At 49.5% G+C, this 20,260-nt stretch overlaps 1 protein-coding gene across 8 annotated transcripts in view; it reads right to left on the reverse strand.

Moving 5' to 3' along the window:
• The window catches only part of CEP250 (centrosomal protein 250), a 48,877-nt gene that overhangs the window by 7,209 nt on the left and 21,408 nt on the right, over nt 1–20,260 (reverse strand). For 5 of the 8 annotated variants that reach the window (XM_082359363.1, XM_082359361.1, XM_082359362.1 and 2 more), the window contains 14 exons: nt 19,757–19,987; nt 18,716–18,909; nt 18,365–18,492; nt 18,010–18,179; nt 12,173–12,340; nt 11,650–11,784; nt 10,226–10,369; nt 9,461–9,594; nt 8,394–8,532; nt 7,104–7,446; nt 6,091–6,212; nt 4,641–4,761; nt 3,476–3,597; nt 386–3,001 (listed from right to left, as the gene is read on the reverse strand). In XM_082359363.1, the coding sequence (XP_082215489.1) occupies nt 386–3,001; nt 3,476–3,597; nt 4,641–4,761; nt 6,091–6,212; nt 7,104–7,446; nt 8,394–8,532; nt 9,461–9,594; nt 10,226–10,369; nt 11,650–11,784; nt 12,173–12,340; nt 18,010–18,179; nt 18,365–18,492; nt 18,716–18,909; nt 19,757–19,987 (4,767 nt within the window). Of the gene's footprint in view, nt 1–385; nt 3,002–3,475; nt 3,598–4,640; nt 4,762–6,090; nt 6,213–7,103; nt 7,447–8,393; nt 8,533–9,460; nt 9,595–10,225; nt 10,370–11,649; nt 11,785–12,172; nt 12,341–18,009; nt 18,180–18,364; nt 18,493–18,715; nt 18,910–19,756; nt 19,991–20,109; nt 20,175–20,260 lie in introns of those variants that run through there. The other 3 variants (XM_082359366.1, XM_082359368.1, XM_082359367.1) reach the window with 3 other exon arrangements.

Consider the following 20,260-nt stretch of genomic DNA (forward strand, 5'->3'; position numbering starts at 1 on the left):
TCTCCCCTCCTTCTTCCTCTCCCTCCCCCAACCTGTGCTTGGCTATTTCCTTACTGGTCCCTTAAATCTAACCTTAAACACCACTTCTACCAGGAAAGGTGGGGTGGTCCCTCCGGTGTGCTCAGAGCACACAAAACTTCACGTGTCAGGCACCAATCCTAATTAGGCACTGCATTATAATTGCTTTTCCACTAGACCATCAGCTCTAGGAGGGCAGGGACTGGGGATGCCACATCTTCCCCCACAGCACTAGCACAGTAACCTGGATTCCACTGTGTTGAGGTGCTCGTGACCTCAGCTTTCTCACACCCTGAGGTGCAGACAGCCCCGGAGCCCAGGCAGACCGGGCTCTGCCCCAGCCCTTACCACCCACGGGGTGACTCACCTGCAGCCTCTGCTGTTCCGAGTCCCGCTCCAGGACAGAGGCTTGCAGGAACAGGGCTACCTCCTGCAGACTGCTGACGCTGGCCTTGCTCTGGGCCAGGGACAGCGCCAGGTCCTGGGCCTTCTCCCTCCACTCGATCTCCCTGGCCTCCGTCTGCCTCAGGGCCACCTGTAGTCGCTCCAGCTCCCGCTGCAGCCTGGGCCCTGAGGAATCAAGTGTGGAAGACGGCTCCTCCCTTGGGGAGGCCGTGTGGCTGGGGGGCGAGTCCTCCAGACCCTTCCTTGGCTGGGCCTCCCTCAGCTCCAGGATCTCCTCTTCCTTTTGGGCTAGAGCCCACCGTAGCTCCCTCAGGCTCTCACGAAGGCCCCTCGTCTCTTCCTCTTCTCTCTCGCGCCTCGGCTCCTGCTTCTCTTGGGTCGCATCCTCTCGGCCCTGCTGGGCCAGAGGCTTCTCCAGCAGCTGTCCCTGCCTCCTCCGGTGTCTCAGCTCTTCATCCCTCTGGGCAAGTGCCTCCTGGAGCTGCCGCACGGCCTCCTGGTGTCGGAGGTCCTGGTCCTCGATCTCACCTTCCCGCTTCCTCAGGGCCTCCTCCAGCTGCCGGGCTCGTGCCTGGCAGGAGTCCAGGGCAGCCTGCAAGGTGGCCGTGCTGGCCTCCAGGCTGCGGCTCAGCTCCGCCTGCCCAAGGAGATGCTGCTCTTTCTCCTGGAGGGCAGCCTGAGCCTTGCTGAGGGCCTCCTGCAGAGCCTCAGCCTGGCCCCAGGCAGCCTCCTCCCGACACTGGGAGGACTGGCCATCTGCCCGTAGGGCCTCCAGCTCCCGGTCCCGTTCCTGGAGCATCACCTCTGCCTGCAGCCAGCTGTCCCGCAGGGTCCTGGCCTCCGCCGCATGCTCCTGGGCCCGCTCGGCACACTGCTGCTGGAGGGCCAGCAGAGCCTTCTCCTGCTCCCGAGACTCAGCCCTTAGGTCACCCAGCACCTCCTCCAGGGCCTGGACCCGCTGTCCCTCCACCGCCAGCTCTTGCTGGAGCCTCCGCGCGTGTTCCTTGTGGTCCTCAAGCTCAGCCTGGCACTCCTTCAGTGTGGCGCGGGCCTGCTCCAGAGCTCGCTGCAGTGAGCCCGCCTGTTCCTTCGCGTTCCCCTCCTGGCCCTGGGCCTGCTGCTGCTGCTGCTGCAGGGCCTCGAGCTCCCGGGCACTCCGGGCCAGCGCCCTCTGGGCCTCGTCCAGCTGGCCCTGAAGTGCCTGCTCTTTCAGCTGCCCCTGCTCCCTGGCTTCCTGCAGGTGCCGCTGCAGGACCACTACCTCCTGCTCCCGCTGGGTCAGGAGTAGGCTGGTCTCACCCACCTTCCTGTGTAGGCCCTGCAGCTGCTGCTCCAGCTGATCCTTGCGCTCCTGAAGTTCCTGGACACGCTCCTGCTGGCATTCCAACTCCTTCTCCTTATCACGCAGGATCAGTTTCATGTGCTCCAGGCTCCCTCGCTGAGCTTTACTCTGGCCCTTCCCTTCCTCTGCCCGCTCCTGCATCAGCTGCCTCTGAGAGGCCAGCTCCCGGCCTCGTTCTCTCAGGGACAGCTTGATCTGCTCCAGGTCCTCCTCCAGGATCTTGGTCTGCAGGGTCCTCTGATCTTCCAGGACCTGAATCCTTTCCTTCAGCAGCACCATCTCCTGCTCCCTCCTCTCCAGGTCCTGGGTCAGATGCTCCTTCTGCCTCTGCAGCTCCTTGACCTGGTCTTGCTGGGACGTCACCTCCTGGTCCTTCTCCTGGAGCTCTCTTGCCAGGAGGGTGCTCTGGCTCTCCAGCTCCTGGATCTGGCTGCCCTGCACCTGCAGCTCCTGGCTCCTTTCCTCCAGGTCCAGTGTAAGGTGGGTCAGAGCCACCCTCTGCATTTCCCTCTGGCCCTCCAGCTCCTCGATCGCCTTTTGCTGGCATTCCACTTTGTGATGGTTTTCCTCTAGCTCCAGGGCCAGGCGTTCCATTGTAACCAGCTGCTTCTTCAGGTCCTGAATCTGTCCTTTCTGGGACTCAATCACTTGGGCCTTCTTCTCAAGTTCCAGAAGCTGATGCTCCAAGATGTTCCTCTGCGCCTCCTGGTCCTTCTCAAGCTCCTTGATCTGCTCCCTCTGCAGAGTCAGCTTCTGCTCTTGCTCCTGGACGGCCGTGGGCAGATGCTCTAGAACAGACCTACCCTCCTCCAGCTCCCGAAGCTGTTCTCGCTGCACATCCACCTCTTGGGTCCTCTTCTTCAGGTCCAGAGACAGCACTTCCAAAGCAGCCTTTTGCATTTCCCGTTGCTTCTCCAGCGCCTGGATTTTTCCCTGCAGAGTCTCCACCTCCTCTTCTCTTTCAGACAGGGTCTGGGCCAGGCGAGCCAGATTCTCCTGCAAAGCCTTCCCCTGGGCCACCTTCAGCTTGCCCTGCTCCTGCAGGGCCTGGGCTCGCTCGCGCTCACTCTCCACCTCCTCGTTTTTCAGTTTCAGTGCTGAGCGCACAGTTCTCAGGTCTTCCTCCAGGACCCCAGCAGCGCTTGCCTGAGCCCTGGCTTCTGCCACAGATGCTTGGAGATGTTCCACCTGGGCAGTCAGGTTCTCCTTGGCTGCCTGCAGTAACTCTCGCTCATTCTGGAAAACAAGATGCAAAACCACCTTAAACTATACTTCCCTGAAAATGTCACTCCAACACCGGCCCTTCCTTTCCTTCCTCTGTGGCACCAGCATTGCCAAGGATTTGGGCAAAAGGAACTGGGTGTTCCACTTAGGCTGATCCTGTACAAGAACATCCCTACCACACCCCTGGGCTCTGCTATGCTCAGGGGGGAAAACCTGGTGCAAATGAGTCATCCCAGACGCTAGTCCTTCAGGGCAAGGGACGAAAATCTCAACCTCAATTCAGAAAAAGTAATTAAAGGAGGATTCACTAGGGTCTTAACAATGGCCCTCAGGGATGTGGGGAGAGCCAGAGAAACAGAGACACTGCTGAAGGAAGCCGGGCACTACATATGGATGGGGTACGACCGTGGGCCAGGATGGGCTCGATCCTGGGCCCTGAGGGACTACTCCTGAAGCAACCCCTCCCCCAAACCAGAAACACCTTACCTGGGCTTCTATTCCCTGGAGCTCTGCTTGCCGTAGGCGACTCTGGAAGGATGTCACAGTTTCACGTAGCTCCGTCAGCTCAGACTCTAGGGAGTTCTGTTTTCCTTCCCACTTGGATTTCTCTTTGGGAAGAGAGGTAGTGGAGGAAGAACCATGATTGGAGGAAAAGAGGGATGTAGAGGCAGATGGAAGATGGGGAATAGAATCAAAGGAGGAAAAGGCCGAGAAGGAGAGAATTACATCCAGTTTCACAGAGGCATCACCCATCTGCCAGCTGCTCCTGTCTGTCTAGGCTCCCTGCTGCTTCCAGACTCGTGTCTGCATCTGCTGCCCAGCTCCAGCAGTGCCTGACAATCATCCCAACACTTCCCATCCCGATCACACAGATTCTCAACCTTGGATTCAGACAGATAGGGTTGAGCTAGATGATGTTGGAGGTCCTTTCCAGTCCCTAATTCTATGATTTTGCAGAGGTTCCTAGAGACCAGGGTTGCTCTGCTGGGTGCCCTCCATTTCTGCAAAATGCACCGGAACCCAACTGTATGTGTGTGGCTCTCAGGGAGCCGTTCGGGATACTTTTAAGACCCAGACCCACTCCCCACGTTGTCTTCTTCCCTTCTACAGTTGAGCCTTGAGTCGCAAGACCCTCCCCTCTCCTTTCCTTTCCTAGTAGTCACCACCCTTCCTAGCCCTTGGCTGTGGCACAGATAGTTTCCCCCCAGATTCCCCCCTCTTCCTATCTCCCAAACAAGCCCATAATCCTTCTGCTGTCAAAGGTTAATCATTTGAGAACACAGTTGGAGATAAAATAAGTAACACTGATAAATGATGAAAGACATAGAATTTTACAGTGTTCTTATAGACCTGACCTTAGGTTGCCAGTTTTTAAATCTTCACAGAAAAAACAGAAGCCTAGCTAGCAACTTCCCTCAGTTCACCAAATCTGTTCCTCCTAATCCCTTCTTCCAGGACGGCTCTCAAAGGCCAAGCAAAGTACAAAAAATACTTCACGGGGGTCATCGCCCCTTTGGAGACGTCTCTAGGTAAATCTCACAGTTGTGGGTAAGCAGTAAGGAGTGGCTCCCAGGCCTGATCCCACCCCTCTGGGCTTCCTGCCTTTCCTCTTTCTTCTCCCCCAAACCCACCCCTGCCTTAAGCTTCTCACCTTCCTCGTTCTGGGAGAGCTGTCTCTGCAGAGCCTGCAACTCTGTGTGGATCTGGTTCTTCTCAGCCTCTGTATCAGTGAGACGCTGTTCCAGCTTCTGGGCCTGATCCCTCAGATCATCCTGGGAAAGAAAGGGTGTGGAACTCAAGTTCCTCATCTTCCACAAAGCCGCCCCAGTCCAGGGCCCGAGCCCTCTCTTCCCTCAGCCTCTGTCAGGGTCTGCCATCATGGACCTACTCTCAGATTGCTGGGTTATTTACCTCTGAACTCATGTGCATTTGGCTCCTGGAAGGAATGACAGGCTCTGTCTGCTCCAACTGGCTGGAGCCTAGGTTCCCTTCTGACTTGTCTGTCTTTTTTTTAAACTTTTTTTTTTGGGGGGGGTTATTTATTTATTTAATTAATTTATTTATGGCTATGTTGGGTCTTCGCTTCTGTGCGAGGGCTTTCTCCAGTTGTGGCAAGTGGGGGCCACTCTTCATCGCGGTGCGCAGGCCTCTCATTATCGCGGCCTCTCTTGTTGCGGAGCACAGGCTCCAGACGCGCAGGCTCAGCAATTGTGGCTCACGGGCCCAGTTGCTCCGCGGCATGTGGGATCTTCCCAGACCAGGGCCCGAACCCGGGTCCCCTGCATTGGCAGGCAGATTCTCAACCACTGCGCCACCGGGGAAGCCCTGACTTGTCTGTCTTTGAAACAGAACTCCTGCTGAAGTCTTAGCCCAGGGTCACCTCTCCTCTCCCCAAACTCCTACTTCAAAGCTTAGCTCAAAGGTCACTGCTTCCCTCCTTCTGACCTTCCCAATTGTCCCTTCCTCCTATTATTATCATGTACATCTGTTATTGATCCAATTATTTCTATCAGTTCTGCTTTATCTTAGGATGCAGTCTGGTTGCTCAGCCCTGTCACAAGCCTTCTTGAGGGCAGAGACCAGGTCTTTCTCCTTTTTGTATGCCCAGCTCAGAGTGGCTGGCATATAAGTGACACTCAATTTTTACTGACTGAGGGGTTCACTGTGAGGTGGAATTTGGGGGACATTTAGTTCAGTCTTAGGCCTAGAATGTTCCTATAAACAGCAACCTCAAATCTCAGTGATCCCCAATTTGTCAGGTTTTTCTTGGAGGTCTTGGCACCAAGAACAATTCATGGCTGAGAGGAAAATGATGCAAAACAGTATCACAGATCTATACAGAGTATCACGGTTTACAGGGCTCACTCGAGTCCCTCACTCATTTATTCCTCACAGCCCTGTGAGGCAGGCACGATTTGCCCTACTTTACTAGTGAAACCAAGGCCCAGGAAGCCAAATGCTTCATTCACAGTTGCCGGGTAGTAAGTGATAGAGGTGGAACTCATCCCAACTTTACGTCATAAATAAAACAGGTCAAAGTGCTTCACAAGTCTTTTTCGGCGTAGGTGAAGAGCCTGAGGAAGGAGAACAGAGACACATACCCGGGCCCGCTGCGTCTTCCACAGGTCTTGGTGAAGCTTCTGGAGGGCAGATGCCACCGCCTCAGCTGAGAGAGCCGTCTGGAGGGGCCATCTCTTAAAGAGGATCCTAGCTCCATTCTGGTCTGAAAAAATGAGGAAACACCTCCTGACCTGGCTGCACTATGAAAAGAAACAGCCATACCTCCCAGACCTGGCCTTGACCTTCCCACCCATCCCTCTTCTCCTCAAAGAACCCCTTCTCAGCAGTTTGTTCATCATGCCCTGTCTGCATACCTATGTGCCAGGCACTGTGATGTGCACTAGAAAATGCTAGCTATCATTTGTTAGGCATTTAATAAGTGCCAGGAACTGTGTGAAAAATTTTATTTGTCATCTCATTAACTCCTTAAAAATATCCCAAGAGGTAAGTACTTTTTCTAAAAAAAATTAATTTATTCATTTTTGGCTGCGTTGGGTCTTCGTTGCTGCGCTCGGGCTTTCTCTAGTTGCGGATGGAGGGGGCTGCTCTTCATTGCAGTGTGCGGGCTTCTCATTGTGGTGGCTTCTCTTGTTGCGGAGCACGGGCTCTAGGCGCGTGGGCTTCAGTAGTTGTGGCACACGGGCTCAGTAGTTGTGGCTCGCAGGCTCCAGAGCACAGGCTCAGTAGTTGTGGCACACGGGCTTAGTTGCTCCGCAGCATGTGGGATCTTCCTGGACCAGGGATCGAACCCGTGTCCCCTGCATTGGCAGGTGGATTCTTAACCACTGCGCCACCAGGGAAGTCCCGGTAAGTACTTTTAACACCCTCATTTTATAGTTGAGAAAATCAAATTCAAAGAGGAGAGGTGACTTGCCCAAGGACACACATCTAGCAAATGGCCGAGCTGGGGTTCAAACTCCGATTGAATTAATCCCAGAGTCTGTGGCCTTGGCCTTGATGAGTATTGCCTAAGGAACTGCATTCCCTTTCCTTCTCCCCTGGGAGCTAGGCCTGGCTTTGACCAAAGGACTGAGTTCCTGGGTGGCTGCCTCACCTGGCTCAGGGCCCCAGAGGGAGGAAGCCGAGTCTCCCCCACCACTCAGCTCAAGCCCGCTCTCATAAGGAGACCCCAGGGCCTGCTGCAAGACAGAACAGAGGCTGGCCAGCTGGACCTGGGCCTGGTGCCCAGGCTGCTGTCCCACCGACAGGGCCTCCAGCTGGCTCTCCGTGTTGCGCAGTCGCAGCTGTAGTTGGGCTGCCTTGGTTTCCTGGGTCCACAAGGAAGCTCGTAGCTGCTGTTCTGTTACTCGAGCTGCCTCTAGCTCCTCCAGCAGCTGTGCTTCCTGGGCCAGAAAGTCAGCCTCCTTTTCCTTCACCTCCTGCTTCAGTAATTCCACCTGCCAGAGAGGAAGTATGGTCACTCTGAGCAGGGAATTGATATCCTCTCCCCAGACCCTCCCGGGCCTGACCCCACTCAATCCCTGTGCAAACCTTGACTGGGGCTGGGAGGATTTCAGTAGGCTCAGCTCTCCAGCAGGAAGGGAGGGCTCCGGAATGAGTGTAACCCTAGGTCTGACCTACATGCTCACCTACAGACTCCTGACACATGGGCCTGGCCTATGCAAATGGGCTTTGGCCCTGGTCCCCCTGGCAACTATGCCAGCTCCCTGCCATGATTAGAAATCTGCCTGAAACGCTGACACTGAGCCTAAAAAGACCAGTCACGATAATAATGGCTACCATTTATTGAATGCTTACTGTGTTCCTGACACTTTATATATTCCTATAATGATTAAGAATTATCATCCTTGTTTTATGGTTGAATAAAGTGATGTTCACACAACCAAGAAGCTGTAGAGCTGGGAGTCACACCCAGGACCGTCTAACAAGCAGACCTGGGTCCTCATCTGCCGCAGTCTATGTCTAGCTCTTACTCCCTCATTATTCTCCTCCCGGTTCCATCTTTCCTCTGTGCACAAGGTCTGGGGTCCTGCTGTGAGCAGACCGAGTCCCTGGAAGCAAGAGGCTGCCACTGACCCGATCTGGAGTAATACTTGTTCCCCCTGCTGTGTCTTGCCAGGCAGACCAGGCACACTTGGCAGTGGCTGGGCTTGAACCAGGCCTGCGTGAGCTCTGCCCCTCTGGGCACTGTGTTCTGGGCCATCAGGTTCCCCACAGGGTCCGTTCTCAACTCTGGGTCAGGTTCCCAAGCCCCACCCAGCCCAGTCCTGGCTTCCCCCTCCTGCTGGGGCTGCTGAGGTCCCAGCGTGACTGAGCAATCACCTGCCGACTCCACAAGCAGGTTTCTACCAAGGAAGAGGGCTCTTAGTGGGGTGGGAAATACCTGGGCGCTGAGCTCTTTCTGCCCTGCCTGGGCCTCCTGCATGTCCTGGCGCAAGGAGCTCAGCTCTTGCTGTCGAACAGAGTCAGCCTCTTGTAAAACAAGGAGTCTCTGTTCCTTTTCCGCCAGTGACAGAGTCAGGCTAAAAAGAGAGGGTTCAGAGGGCTGGGCCATTCTCTCAGGGAATGAAGAACTACCTTCTCATCTGACTGCTCTAACACAGCATTAATAATTAATAGAAACAGTGATGATAATGATTCCAGTATAACAATAAAAGCCTCCATATACTGAGTACCTACTGAGTGCTCCTAGGTCCTTCATGCATATAATATTTCATTTCAACTTCACAGTTTATTCTTCTCTGGCAAATTCCAGAAATATCTATACAATACCTCAAATTCAACATGTCCAATTCTTCCCATCCCCTCTGCACCTCCCCTCACACCAGTCACCCCTACTATGTTCCCCAGCTCACTGAATGGCACCTCCATTCACCCTGAGAAGTCTTGACCACATCACAGCATCCTCCCCTCATCCCACCTGAGTCCACTCTAAGACTACAAATAACTGATTCCAACTCCCCTAACACCCCTTAAACCCCTTCCCTCCTCCCCTTCCCTCCGACCCTACCTCGGTTCAGCTTTGGTTCTCTTAATCTGGACAATTGTACCAGTCTCCTACCTTGTCTTCCTGCCTCTAGTTTCATCAACAAAAGGATTTCTCCCTCCTCAGACTCCAGGTAACATAATCTGCAATATTTTCCTTTGGGGGTTATTTGATTAACGTCTTCCCCACAAAACTATAAATTCTACTGAGGCAGAGACTCTATTGTCTTAATATATCCCCAACCCCTGGCATAGTGTCTGGTGCATGCTACATGTTCTCTAAATATCTGCTAAATGAATGAAGCATGAGCTTTGGAGACAAGGACCATGCCCTCTCCACACAGCTACCTGTACAACCCAGAGCTGGAGACGTGAGAGGTTAGGTGACCTGAGCAAACTGTCAACCTCACAGTGACCCCTGGATCCAGACAGGCAAAAGCCAACTCCATGGCCTGTCTAGCCTACCTGGCTTTCTCTCTCTCCAGCTCCTTCTGAATTCGGCTACACTCCTGGGCCTCTCTCAGCTTCTCCTGAACCTCCTGGTCCACCAACCTCTGGGAGTCTTCCTTGGAAACCAGCTGAGACTTCAAGTCCTCCACCTGCAAAGTCAAGGGCATGAGGACCAAGGGCAGGAAGGTTGGTGGGAGGATGCTTCTCACCTAGGGCTTTAGGGTCCTTCAAGGTTTACCAGAGTCACCAGCCCATTTTCAAAGCTCTGGAGGTTCTGCCAACCCTTACATGCTGTTCTTAACCACCTCCCTCTGCCAGTACCATTCAGCCTAGTCCCCTGTCTCCCCAGCCTCACATATGCTGTATAGAGGCAGGCACAAACAAAAACCTTGGCTGAATGTAACTCTGTCCAAAGGCCAAGTGATGAGCAAGTGATTGTATTTTTTTTAAAATAAATAATCCGAACATCATCTGATATAGGATTTTGAGAAGGAAAAGCAATCTGGTATAAAAATACTGGATCTATGGGGAGGCTGGGTCTGTGGGGCTGCCAAGAAAATATGAGGTCTGTGGTCCCCACTGAGAGAGGTTACTAACTACCCCAGGGATCTGGGAGGCACATGCGCAGCTCTGAGCACCCTTCGCTTTTCCACTCAGTACTGGGGCTTCCCCTCCCCCTCCCAGGCGCAGGCAGCCAAGGTTCCCCCGTCCTGCCATGGGGAGTGGGAGAGCCTGGCTGTGCTGGGGAAGGGTGCTGGGCTGGGAGAGAGGAGCAGGGACCTGCTTCTGCAGGTCTATCTTATCCTGCAGCAGGGTGCCGCCCTCTTCCTGGAGGGCAGCAAGGCTGTCTCTGTGCTGCTGGGCTGCCTGCTCCAGCTCCCGCTGAGCCTCCTGGAGCTGGGTCTGCAGCATCCCAGTGGTCTCCTGCAAAGGGAGAAGACAGCAGGGAGTAGAAGGAAGCTTCCTGGGTCTTGAAATCCATGTTACAGAAATCCGTGTTGTATAAATACTGGTTTTTTGCTTGTGTTGCCAAAAGCTGAGGCAGGGCCCAGCTATCCACGTTTTTTCCATGATACCCTGTCACCTCAAGTCCTCACCTCCTATTCCCTCTCCTCCCTCCCCAAGTGCACTGCTCACCCAGGCTTTCTCGGCCAGGGTCCCTTACCCAGACCACTGCAGCAGCCTCCTGCTGGGTGTCCCTACTTCCACTTCATGCCACCATGCCCACATGCAAGCAGGCAAACACAAACACACACAAAATTCTCCCCTCAGCAGCTAAAGTATTTTTTAAATATATATGTAATAAGTCATGTCCCACTCTGCTTTTTAAATACCATCCAACATGTTCCCACTGCCCTTAGAACAAAGTCCAAGGTCCTACCACGGCTGACAAAGGGTTCCTGCCCCCAAGCTTATCATGCTGCCTCCTGTCTGTCCTGAACTGTCCCAGGCCCTTTCTGCCTGTCCCAGGCCCTTATGATAGCTATTTCCTCTGCCTAAACTGTTCTTCAAGTGGCTGGCTTCTTTTCTTTTCCTTTTAATGATTTTATTGAGATTCAGTTCACATACCCTACAATTTACTCATTTAAAGCATACAATTCAATGGTTTTAGTATATTCACAGAGTTGTGCAACTGTCACCATGATCATTTTTTACCATTTTCATCACCTCCAGAAAGAAATCCTGTACCCTCCCCATCCCCCATCCTCACTCCCAACTACTCATCTACTTTCTGTCTGTGTAGATTTGCCTGTTTTGGATATTTCCTACAAGTGGAATCATACACTGTGTGGCTTCTTGTAACTGGCTTCTTTCACTTAGCATAATGCTTTCAAGGTTCATCCTTATTGTTCTATGGGTCTGGCTCTTCCACCTTAATGGCTTAGCTCAAATGTCATTTTCTCAGTGAGGCCCTCCATGACCACCTTGTCCAAAGAGGCCTCCTTTGAATCACTCTCAATTACACCATCTTATTTATTTCCTTTACAGCCCTTATCACAACCTGTAATTATCTCACTTATTTTGTGTCTGCTTTGCCACTAGAACTCCATGACTGTCATGTTCACCGCTGTGCCACACCTTTCTGTGGGTCAAATGTCAGCACCTAGCCAGGACCCGGTGCAAAGAAGTGCCAAAGAGCAGGTCAATGTCAATGAATAAATCAATGCTGCCTCTTCTTCCTTGCCCAGAACCACCCTCCATACCTGCTCCTTTAACTTCTGAACCTTCATGTCCTGCCTCAGCCGCTCCAGTTGTTGGCTGGCATCTGCCAGCTCCTTCTGGGTCTGCAGCAGTGTCTCCAGGAGGGACACCCTCTCCTTCTCTGTTTCAAGCTGCATCTGTGGAGGGGCAGGAGGGCAAGGGCTTGTTGGGTTAGGGGTCACCATGCTCACCCACTAGGCTGCTCTAGGGCTCTTCTAGCAAATGGGGTGGGGGCTGAGGGCGAAGGAAGGTCTGGACCCACTGACTGAGAGCCAGGAAGTACGAAGATTGCTGCTGGTTTGCAAGCTGACAGGATGTGGTAAACGACAGCCCTCCCTCAGGAAGTAGGACATACCGCCGGCCGTGCAGCTAACGGTACCAATCACCTGCTCATGGGGAGCAGAGCGGGAAGCTACATCCTCTTCTGGAAGCCCCTGCAGCACCACCCTCGGGAGTGGGAAAGGAAGTGGTCCAAGGTAGGGGGATCACAGGGTGGACGTGCAGCCCAGCCTCCCAGCTGCCCACCTGGCACAGGGCGCTCTCGGCCTCGGCCTGTTCTTCTGCCCTCTGTGTCCGCATGGCCTCCGTTTCTGCCTGCTGTTCCCTCAGCCTCGTTTCCAGCTCCATTTTCTCCCTCTCCAGGCTCTCCAGAGCCTTGTCCAGTTCCTGCTGGTGCCAGGAGCGCTCTCTCTCCTGGTCGCATGAAGGAGGCACCGTTAGAGCCGAGGGGGTGAGGAGAGGAGGCAGAAGGAGAACCGGGTTAGGGCAAGAAGCCTACTGCCCACCAGCTGTGTGACCTCGGTGCCTCACGTGACAAGCCTGCTTCCTCATCTGCGAGGTGAGGCTAATCATCCTGCCTTGCCCATCTTGCCAAATTTTATGAGGATCAAATGAGATTTATTAAAAAAAAAATCAAATGATATAATACATGGAAAAGTGTTTTCTAAAGCACAACTGTCCCTCATATAAGCTACAAATATCTGTTATTTTAAAGCAAGCACATCATGGTTGGTGGTTGTAACAGCGAACTGAGGTGGCGGACTTGCTCTCTGCTGTTCCCCCTCCCCTGCTCAGGGTGACAGGGTTAGCCTCCCAGAAAGCCAGGCCGAGCCTGTCTCCTACACGACACAAGAGCGTTAGGATGGGGCATCCCGGTCCTCCCAGAGGTCCATCAGTGACCGACACCTTCCCTGATCTCCTAGACGAATCCAGCCCCTCTATTAGGATCTCAGGGTGGTGGTGAGGGCACTGGAGCCAGGCTGCCTAGGTTACAGTCTTTACCCCAGTACCACTAGTGTGACCTCAGTTCATTTCTATCGCATCTCCGTGCCTCAGTTTCCTCATCTATAAAAACGGGGACAGGGAATTCCCTGGCGGTCCAGTGGTTAGAACTCTGCGTTTTCACTGCTGAGGGCGCAGGTTTGGTCCCTGGTCCGGGAACTAAGATCCCGCAAGCTGCACGGTGTGGCCTAAATAAATAAATAAATCATGTGTAAAAAATAATAATAAAATTTAAAAAAATTTTTTAAAAAATGAGGATAACAACAGGGTCCTCCTAGGGTTGTTCTCACGAGTGAAGTCGTGTAAAGAGCTTTAAGTGGTGCTGAGCACCCAGAAAGCATTCAGTAGACAATAGCTATCATCATCTTCATCACCTTTCCTTTAAAATGTTTGTAAGTCTGTAGTTATCCACGTTTAGCGGGAAGGCCTCTAGTGTTTCACCCCTTTCCAACATCGTCTTGTGCACTCTCCCCTCACTCGCTACACTCTGGCTGCACTGGCCTCCTTTCAGGTCCTGGAGGACACCACACACCTCCATTCCTTAAGGCCTTGACTCATGCTTTCCTTCTACTTGGACTGCTCTTCCCACCCCACCGTCACTCATGGCTTAAATGACACTGCCTCATAGATGCCTTCCCAGACCATACGCTCAAAATGGTCCCCCTTTGTTCTTCTTCTTCTATTACCCAGTTCTTTTTCTTCATAGAACTTCCATCATCAGTTACTCATTTATGTATTAATTTATTTAATACCTATCTTCCCCCAAGACTTGAAGCTCCATCAGGAGAACCATGTCTACTTTGCTCTCTGCTGTATCCTCAACGTCCAGCATCGTGCCTGGCAGACAGTAAGAACTCAGCATTGCTTGAATGAATCACATTTCAGCTACTGGACTATTAAGATGCTTAAGAACAGTCATCTATGATACCACAGTTATAGAACAGCTATGAATATCAAATCATACACTCTGGTTCAAAAAGCCAACTGTAAGAATATGGGAAAGATGAATTTAATAGTAGTTAAGTGTTAAAAAAAACAAAACAAAACTGACCCATTTGCTCAATATGAGTTAGAAGTGAGTTATGGCTACCAGAAGAGCTAATTCTGTGATGTCCAGGAAGTAGCAGTCAAGCGTTGCTGCCTAGTTTGTGGATCAGAATACTCTGCACACTGGTTCATGAGTGACGTGCATCATGTCTAGAGGAAAGCAACCATGTTGGTGAGGTGTTTCAAGCAAGTCTAAGGCTGATTTGTTTCAGGTAATAGATTTTGGCTCAACTTAAGGAATAATTTTCTAATAACTAGATCTATCTAAAAATAAATGGGCATTCCAATGGACGGAATACAGCTAAGCAACCCTTGGAAGGGATATTGTAGAAGTGGACATAGCATAAATGCTAAGAAATGGTTAATCCCTGCTCTACCACTTCTCAGCCAGGTAACCCTGAGTGACTTCTCTCAGTCTCGGTTTCCTCACTAGGTGGTTGTGTAGGCTATCTGAAATAACGTGACTAGCATTCAGCATGGTACCTGGCACGGGAAAGTGCTCAGTAAGTAAGTATCCACTATCACTGCTATTAAAGGGGATTCAGACACTAGATGGAAGAATGGAGAATATAACCCCTAAGAGTTTTTCTAATTGGTAGGATTCCAGGACAAGGCAGGCACTGTTAAAACTAACAGACTGTCTGGGAATTCCCTGGCGGTCCAGTGGTTAGGACTCCGCCAAGGGCCTGGGTTCAATCCCTGGTCAGGGAACTAGGATCCTGCATGCTGTGTGGCGTGGCCAAAAAACAAAAAACTAACAGACTCTCAAGAGTTATGAGGGCTTTCAACCCTTTCAATCAGTAGGGAGATCATAAAGTCAGACAATCAGAAGTCAGAGGGATTATCTGACTGAGAAGAAAAGAAAAGATGGAGAGACTTTCCCATGATTCAGGTGTGGCCATGAGATGGTTAGTCCTTCACGGATACCAAGTCTACATCAGGTGGTAACACATCATTCAGAAGTTTTATAGCTTCTTTTACTTGTAGGGTTTTCGGTGGGTGGTATGCCTGATTCTTGCTGGGAAACTGAACTGCCTCTGGACACTGGTCATTCAATAAATATTTTGAAGTACCTACTATAATCTAGGCACATAAGTCTAAAAAGAGGCAAACTTCTGGCTACCATCTTGCCAACAAGTCTGCCTTGTAATAACTATCAAACCACAAATACACACAAGGCACAAGTCAACTTTCATTTCCAGAAATCTGACAAACAAGCTCTCTGAACCCTCCACCTGTAAAAGGGCAAAACAAACTAACAAACAAACAAAAAATGCCAATTTAACTATTAAGTATATATTTTAATGTATCACTGAGCCAGCAGGAAAATAATGAAAATTTCATTGGAGCCAAAATCAAAGCAAGACTTGTGATTTAAAGAGGTAAATGAGCACAGAACAGGCTTTCCACTGGAGGTATTTACTATACCTAATAACCTTGAAATTCATTTTCTGGCTATGTGGGCAAAGAAAACAGAAAACAAAGGGTGGGGAGCCTGACAGGAGATTCCCACATAAGGCTGGACCTCCAAAGGGCTATCTGGGGTCAGGAAACTATGGCATGTGGGCCAAACCTGGCCCCATGAGCTAAGAGTGGTTTTTATGTTTTTAATGGTTGATAAGAAGTCAAAAGAAGAATAAGACTTTGTAACATGTGAAAATTATATGAAATTCAGTTTCAGTGTCCATACATAAAGTTTTATTGGAACACAGCCATGCTCATTTACATACATGTCATTTACAGCTGCTTTTGCACTAGAGGGGCAGAGAAGAATGAGTGTGACAGAGACTGTATGGTCTGCAAGGCCCAGTGTGGCTCTTCAGAAAAACACCCACCCATCCCTGGGCTACAGTCCTCAGTAAATGGATAAACCTGAGAGAGGGAGAAAAGGGGAAGAAAAAGGGAGAGAGAAAAAGTGGGGGAGAGAGAAAACAAAACACTGTATAGAAGGGAATAGCAAGAAAATTTGTTTTAACCTTCACAAAGGGTTTTATATATATATATATATATATATATGTATATATATATATATATATATATATATATATATATATATATATCACTTGAGAATTCATAACCATAAGCTGGTCTTCATGTGGGTTCAGGGCCTGAATGTGGCCCAAAAACTTTAAACAGAAATTGTACTTTAAGGTGGTCCTGGGATGCTAGTCCTTCAGCTTCCTCAGAGAAGCAAAAGCAAATCTCTGAGGAAAATCTCCTTTGCCTCAGGCCTAAAAGAATTCCCACAGAAAAATTTCCAGAGAACATGAGTTCAGAGTCAGGAATCAAAAAACACATAGGGGCCAAGGTCATCAGTGACAGCCAAGGGAAACAACATATAACAGAGATCCAAAAAGATTTTAGGTGTTGGAATTATTAGACAGCATAAAAGTATGTTTCACGTGTTTAAAGAATAAAAGAGGGGACTGCAAATATAAATTAGGGAGAAGACACTACAAAATGACCAAGAAGATTTGAAAAAATAACCAAACAGAATGTTGAGAAATAAAATATTTAATACATAAAATTTAAAACTTGGTGAATAGACTATAAAGCAGATTAGACACAGTTGAAAAGGGAAATTAGTGAATAGAAGAGGGATCTGAAAAAACACCACCCAGAATACAGTGTAGAAAAAGTACACATGGAAAATGTAAGAGAGAAAGTTAAGATACCTGAAGGTTACACCAAGTTCTAACATACAATTAATTAGAGGCTTCTCAATACCAACAGCGGAATAATCAGTGTGCTGACAGAAAATAACGGTTACCTTAGAATTTGTACCTGAATTTTATACCCAGTGAAACTGTCTTTCAAGAATAAAAGTGAGAGGGATAAATTAGGAGTTTGGGATTAACATATATACCTACTATATATAAAAGAGATAACAAAGACCTATTATATAGCACAGGAAACTATACTCAATACTTTGTAATAACCTATACGGGAAAAGAATCTGCAAAAAAAATAGACATAATATATATGTATAACTGAATCACTTTGCTGTACACCTGAAACTAACACAACATTGTAAATCAACTATACTTCAATAAAAAAATAAAATTAAAAAAAGGAAAAAGCTATAAAAAAGAATAAAAGTAAAATAGACATTTTCAGACAATTAACTACCAATATACCCTCACCAAAGGAAATTCTACTTCAAGGAAAACAAATCCAAATAGAAAGCCTGACACGCAAGGAGGAATGGTGAGCAAAAAAACCCTCGTAAAATTTTCAGTGTATCTAAACAATTATTGACTGTATAAAATAATCAAAATACATAATGTATGGTGTTAACAACTAGTAATAACTAAACACAATGACTAATACAGTTGATAGGCTGGGAGGAGTGAATGCAGGTAAAATGTTCTCTGGTCCTTGTGTCATTCAGGAAAAGGGTAAATATACTGATTAACTTGAGATTTTATTAAGTATGTATTTAAAAATATTAAAGAACAATGAAAAGAATAAAAAATAGAGTACATATCATCCAAAGTAGTAGAGAGAAAAAAAGAGGTGAGAAAAGAATACCATTTAATAATCTGATATAACCCTCTAAAAGAAGTTAAGAAAGGTGAATTCCCCTCCCCAAAAGGTGTAAAAAGGCAAGACAAATAGCATAAGATGGTGGAAATAAATCCAAATATGCCTATAATCACAATAAAAGCAAATGGACTAAATTAAATAATTAAAAGACAAAAGAAACACTGTTCTGAATTGGGCACGAATAGGTCCAAGGCTCTGCTCCCTTTACACCCTGGGCCAGTTTATCAATCCTAAATCCCAGGATCCACTCTTAAGTCTCTATACATACAGAAACAACAACAACAATAACACCTAACACAAATATAGAGCTTACTGTATGCCAGGAACTATTATTAGTGTTTTCCATATATTAACTCATTTACTAGCTAGAAGCTGCATTTTGCACTGTGGTGACCAACCAGGCTAGTCCTGTTCAGATTTCACTTTTATAAGCAGGAATGTCTGCTGCTGTCTGTCCCTCCCATCCCCCAGCCGCAACTACCACCTACCCATTTCTCCTGGAGCCGGTTCACCTCCTCCTCATGGGCTGACTTCAGCTGCTGCAGCGCAGCCTGCTCCTCTTGCTCAGCCTGGGCCAGCTGTCTGGCTGCCGCATCCCGTGCCTGCTCTGCCCGGCTCCGTTCAGTGTCCAGTTCCAGCTGCAGGCACCTCACTTCCCCTAAGATGCCAGGCACAGGGTCTTGTCTCTGAGCCTCTGCCCTCCATCTTTCACCCCTCTCCCCAGACCTCATGAGGAACTCCCATCTCAGAGGCCCTGGGCCTGGCTCTAATAGCTTCCCACTGTCTTCCTAGCTTTCAACATCCCTGTGGAATGAAGTGTGCCCATCCCAGTTGGGTTCTCACCTTGGATTACTTCCTTGGCTTGAGTGACGGTTTGGATCTGGACCTCCAGCTGCCCCTTGGTGACCTCTATCAGAGAATTTTGTTGCTGGGCCTCAAACAGACTGCTCTCCAGTAGCTCCTTGCATGAGCTGTCAGGTTCAGGAATCGGGAGAGTTCTTACCCATCAAGCCCCTTCCTTAAGAGGAACTGGGTTCTAACTACTTGTCACCGAGAGAATTTGGGGGCGGGGGGGGCAATTACAAATTCATAACTCATTTAGGCCCCATATACTTTGGGCAAGGAACTTAGGTTGGCTCCCCCTTGCCTTGCAAAGCTCTCTCTGCCCTTGGCAGAACCGGGTCTGGACCCTACCTGAGCCCCAGCAGTTGTTCAGAGAGGTCCTGCCGGTCCCGCTCCACAGCCTGCAGCCGCACCTCGAGAGCCGCCTTTTCCCGCGCTAGAGCCTCCTTCTCCTGGACTTCCCGGGCAAGCGCCTCTTCCTGTCGCTTTGCCTCCTGATACAGCTGCTCCACCTGAGCTAAGGTTGCCTCCTGCTGGTGATGTGCCTGAGGGGAAGAACTGATGGGACAAAGAGCGAGGCAGGATCCCCCCAGGGCTGCTATCACCAGATGAGGGCCATGGGCTCCTCAGATTCTGGACCCAGCTCTGTGAGCCTTGAGCACTGCCCACTCACACCAAGTACCATTTATCTATTCCCCTGATCAACCCACAGAGTCCCAGCTCAGGAAATATGCTCTCCTTTGAGCAATACCCTGTACTACGGCTGCAAGAGATCTACCTCTAAGGAGCTTTTAGTCTTAAGGAGAGGTAAGACACACACATAATACCAGGAAGAAAGTGATCAGTGCCCTGAGAAAAAGGCTCTGAGAAGGGAGATTATGTATAATTACTAGGGCAATGAGAAGCTTGGTAGAGAAGAAAGATGACCTTTGAGTTGGGGCACTGGTTCAGAAACAACTCACTGAGCCCCTTGCTATGTGTTACACACTGGACTAAAAGCTGGAGTTATAAAAACAAGTAAGACATAGTCTGGCCTTCAAGGGGCTTTTGGTCTAATGGTGGAGACACATAAAAACAGATAATTATAATATAGTATGAAGGGTGTGGTGGTTGAATAAACACGATGTATTATCAGAAAACACAGGAGAGGCATCTAATTCAAACTGATGGATGTGAAGCAATGGAGAATCAGTGAAGGATTCCTCTAGGAATTCTTTTAAAAAAACTGGAAGACATACCCTAAACCAGTAACACTGGTCATTTCTAGGAAGTGAGATTTTCCCTTCCTGAATCATTTCTGTAGTGTTTTCATTTTTTACAGTGAGCATGTAAGTACAATGAGCATGTACAGTGAGCATCCTTAATGGGACGGTAGCAGTTTTGTCTTCTCACCTCGCTTAGCTTCTCTTGAATTTCTTCCTTCTCGTCTTGCATTTCCCTGAGATCTGCCTGCAGCTCAGCCCTGGTCTCCTCCGCTTTCTGCAGCTGAGTCTCCAGGTGGGTGTTCTTTTCCCACAGGGCTTCCCTGTTCCTCTCGGCCTCTGTCAGGCCCACCTGCAAAGTGTTTCTTGCCTGCTCTGCTGCGTCCATCCTGCCGCACACAGACTGGTTCTCCTGTTCTAACTACTGGCCAAAAAGGGAAGGACATCAAAGACAAAGGGTTACGGTTTAGAGATGAAGTGCTGAGACAGAAATCCAAGTGAGATATGAATCTGTTCTCCACAGATGAACACAGGAGTGCTTACGAGAGAGGAGGACTATGCACACATTTGGTCTGGGGTCTTTACTCCAGGTACTAGATGGGTTGATGCTGGGGACAGAGAGAAAAAAACTGCTCTTAAAGAGTTCAGAATAAGGGAACATACAACATTTCTGGGGCTCAAGGGAATGGGGTAG

The sequence above is a fragment of the Balaenoptera borealis genome, assembly GCF_965194805.1.
Source record: "Balaenoptera borealis genome assembly, chromosome: 16".
In the NCBI taxonomy this organism is placed as follows: domain Eukaryota; kingdom Metazoa; phylum Chordata; class Mammalia; order Artiodactyla; family Balaenopteridae; genus Balaenoptera; species Balaenoptera borealis.